This window comes from Myotis davidii, unplaced genomic scaffold, assembly GCF_000327345.1.
Source record: "Myotis davidii unplaced genomic scaffold, ASM32734v1 scaffold2798, whole genome shotgun sequence".
Taxonomy (NCBI): Eukaryota; Metazoa; Chordata; class Mammalia; order Chiroptera; family Vespertilionidae; genus Myotis; species Myotis davidii.
The window spans coordinates 544,653-546,618 of record NW_006289553.1 but is presented as its reverse complement, the minus strand read 5'-3'; the positions used below and the strand labels follow the sequence as shown (position 1 = coordinate 546,618).

The 1,966-nt window shown below is 55.9% G+C and overlaps 1 protein-coding gene across 2 annotated transcripts in view; it reads left to right on the top strand.

The window, feature by feature from the left end:
* Positions 1–1,966, top strand: part of TECPR2 (tectonin beta-propeller repeat containing 2) — a 64,264-nt gene that overhangs the window by 17,942 nt on the left and 44,356 nt on the right. For both annotated transcript variants that reach the window (XM_006761986.2, XM_015562801.1), the window contains exon 4: positions 1,132–1,289. In XM_006761986.2, coding sequence (XP_006762049.1) covers positions 1,132–1,289 — 158 coding nt within the window. The remainder of the gene's footprint in view (positions 1–1,131; positions 1,290–1,966) is intronic.

Genomic DNA, 1,966 nt, shown 5'->3' with positions numbered 1-1,966 from the left:
AGCAGGAAGCAGTGTCCTGAGCAGTCTGATCCTTTCTTCCCCGGCTTTATTGAGGTTCTGATCGTTGTTTTTTAGAGAGATCTGCAAAAATAAAGCCATAGGAGGATGTAGGTTTTTGTAAAATGCAGTACAGTAAATTTCATTGCGTTGCAAAGTAAGTGAGAAACTAAAAGGCTGTCGTTTGCATAACTGCAAATGTGGGTGGGAAATCTGCCTAAACAGTCTTGGAGCTTGAGGGGACGGGGCTTCTGTGTCCTCATCGTGGTGACGGTTACCGGCTGGGTCCTGTCACAGTCCATGGAGCTGTGTCTGGAGGGCGAACTGTCCCCCGTAAACCTGACGGTGAGTCTGAGTGCTCCTCCGCAGCCTCAAGGCCTGTGACAGCACAGCAGTCCCTCTTCCCGGAGAAACTGGCTCAGGAGAGAGTGACGGATGCAGGCAGATCTCTGCCACCAAGAAGTAGAGTTTGTGTTAACAGCAAAGTGCCTTCTAGATTTTACTTTTGTTCTTTAATACATTTAATACCATTTTTATTTCTTCCTAACCTCCTGTTTTCTCTGACCGTTCAGTCCGCAGGAATAAAATGTCCCCAAAATTGCATTGAACTGGGGGCGGGGGGAGTATAGTATGAGCTTAGCTGGCCGTAATCACAATAATTTTGTGGAAAGTCCCGTGTGCTCCTTTATAATAGGATAAATAACACTCGTGGCGCCACATGTTTCTGCTTAGGTGTTTGAGTTTTTCTTTGAATGATCTACTGAGACATTTTAAAACAGATTGTACAGAATTGTTAATGTTTCTTGTCAAGCTTGAGGTACTCTGAGACAGATGTTAACATTGACTGTTTTCTCTTCAGTAAGGACTTTTCCAGATAATTTCAGGGCGATGGGTTGACACCGCATGTGATGCGAGTTAAAGTGTACACTTTAAGGGGAACTTGGCCTAAATAAAAGTAACAGAACGGGTGCTTTCCATGAAGGAGGTGGGGTGCTGGGCCCCTGCGTGGGGTAACCGGCCTGCTAGTCTCGGGGGAGGTGGGGGGCTGGGCCCTGTGTGGGGTAACCGGCCTGCTAGTCTCGGGGGAGGTGGGGGGCTGGGCCCTGCATGGGGTAACCGGCCTGCCTCTGCCAGGGCGTCTGCAAGTCCCACCTGGTGCTGGAGGAGCCGTCCTCCATCGTGCAGCTGGACTACAGCCAGAAGGTGCTGCTCGTGTCCACCTTGCAGCGAAGCCTGCTCTTCCACACCGAGGAGCAGTGTATCCGCCAGGTCGGGGCCCAGCCAAGGAAGAGGTGAGTTTCCTGGAGTGCGGCCTGCTGGTCACGGGCTGATGTTTTCCCAGGGTTCCGGTGTGCCACGTGCCAGCCCACACGGCTCTAAGCCTGGGGTTCCGGAGGGCCCCCAGCCTGCCCTGGACACCTCGGCCCGGCGTCTGAGGAAGTTTGTCCCTCAGCCACTCTGCCAGGGGTGCCAGGGTAAGGGGGGGCAGCGGGGGAGGGAGGAGACAGGGAAGAGGTGAAGGATTCTAGGCTGGGATTGTCCCTCCTTTGACTTGATGCCAGAAAGAAAAAGTGACAAGAAGGATTAGGCCAAGTCCGCCTGCCTGCCTGCCGTGGGGAAAGGCAGCAGCAGCCCCTGGGTGACCAGGCCCCTGGTAGGACTCTGTGCGGGGTCGGGGAGGACTGAGGAGGGGTGGAGGGAGGGACAGTGGGAGAGGGTGGGCGGGAGCTGGACGAGTACCCAGGAGAGGACGCCCAGGCTGGGAAGGAGGAGAGGGTGGGGGTGGTGAGTGGGCAGCGGCTGGCTTGGACGTGTGGTGGAGCCGACGCGCTGGTGAGGGCCGGGAGGCTGGTAGCGCCGGTGCCATCGGAGAGGGCGGCTGAGGTCAGCGGGTGCAGCCCGCATTGATCTCCGTGCCCCACACAGGGGAGCTTGTTCTCTGTTCTGCGTGGCAGTCCCCCCCCCCCAC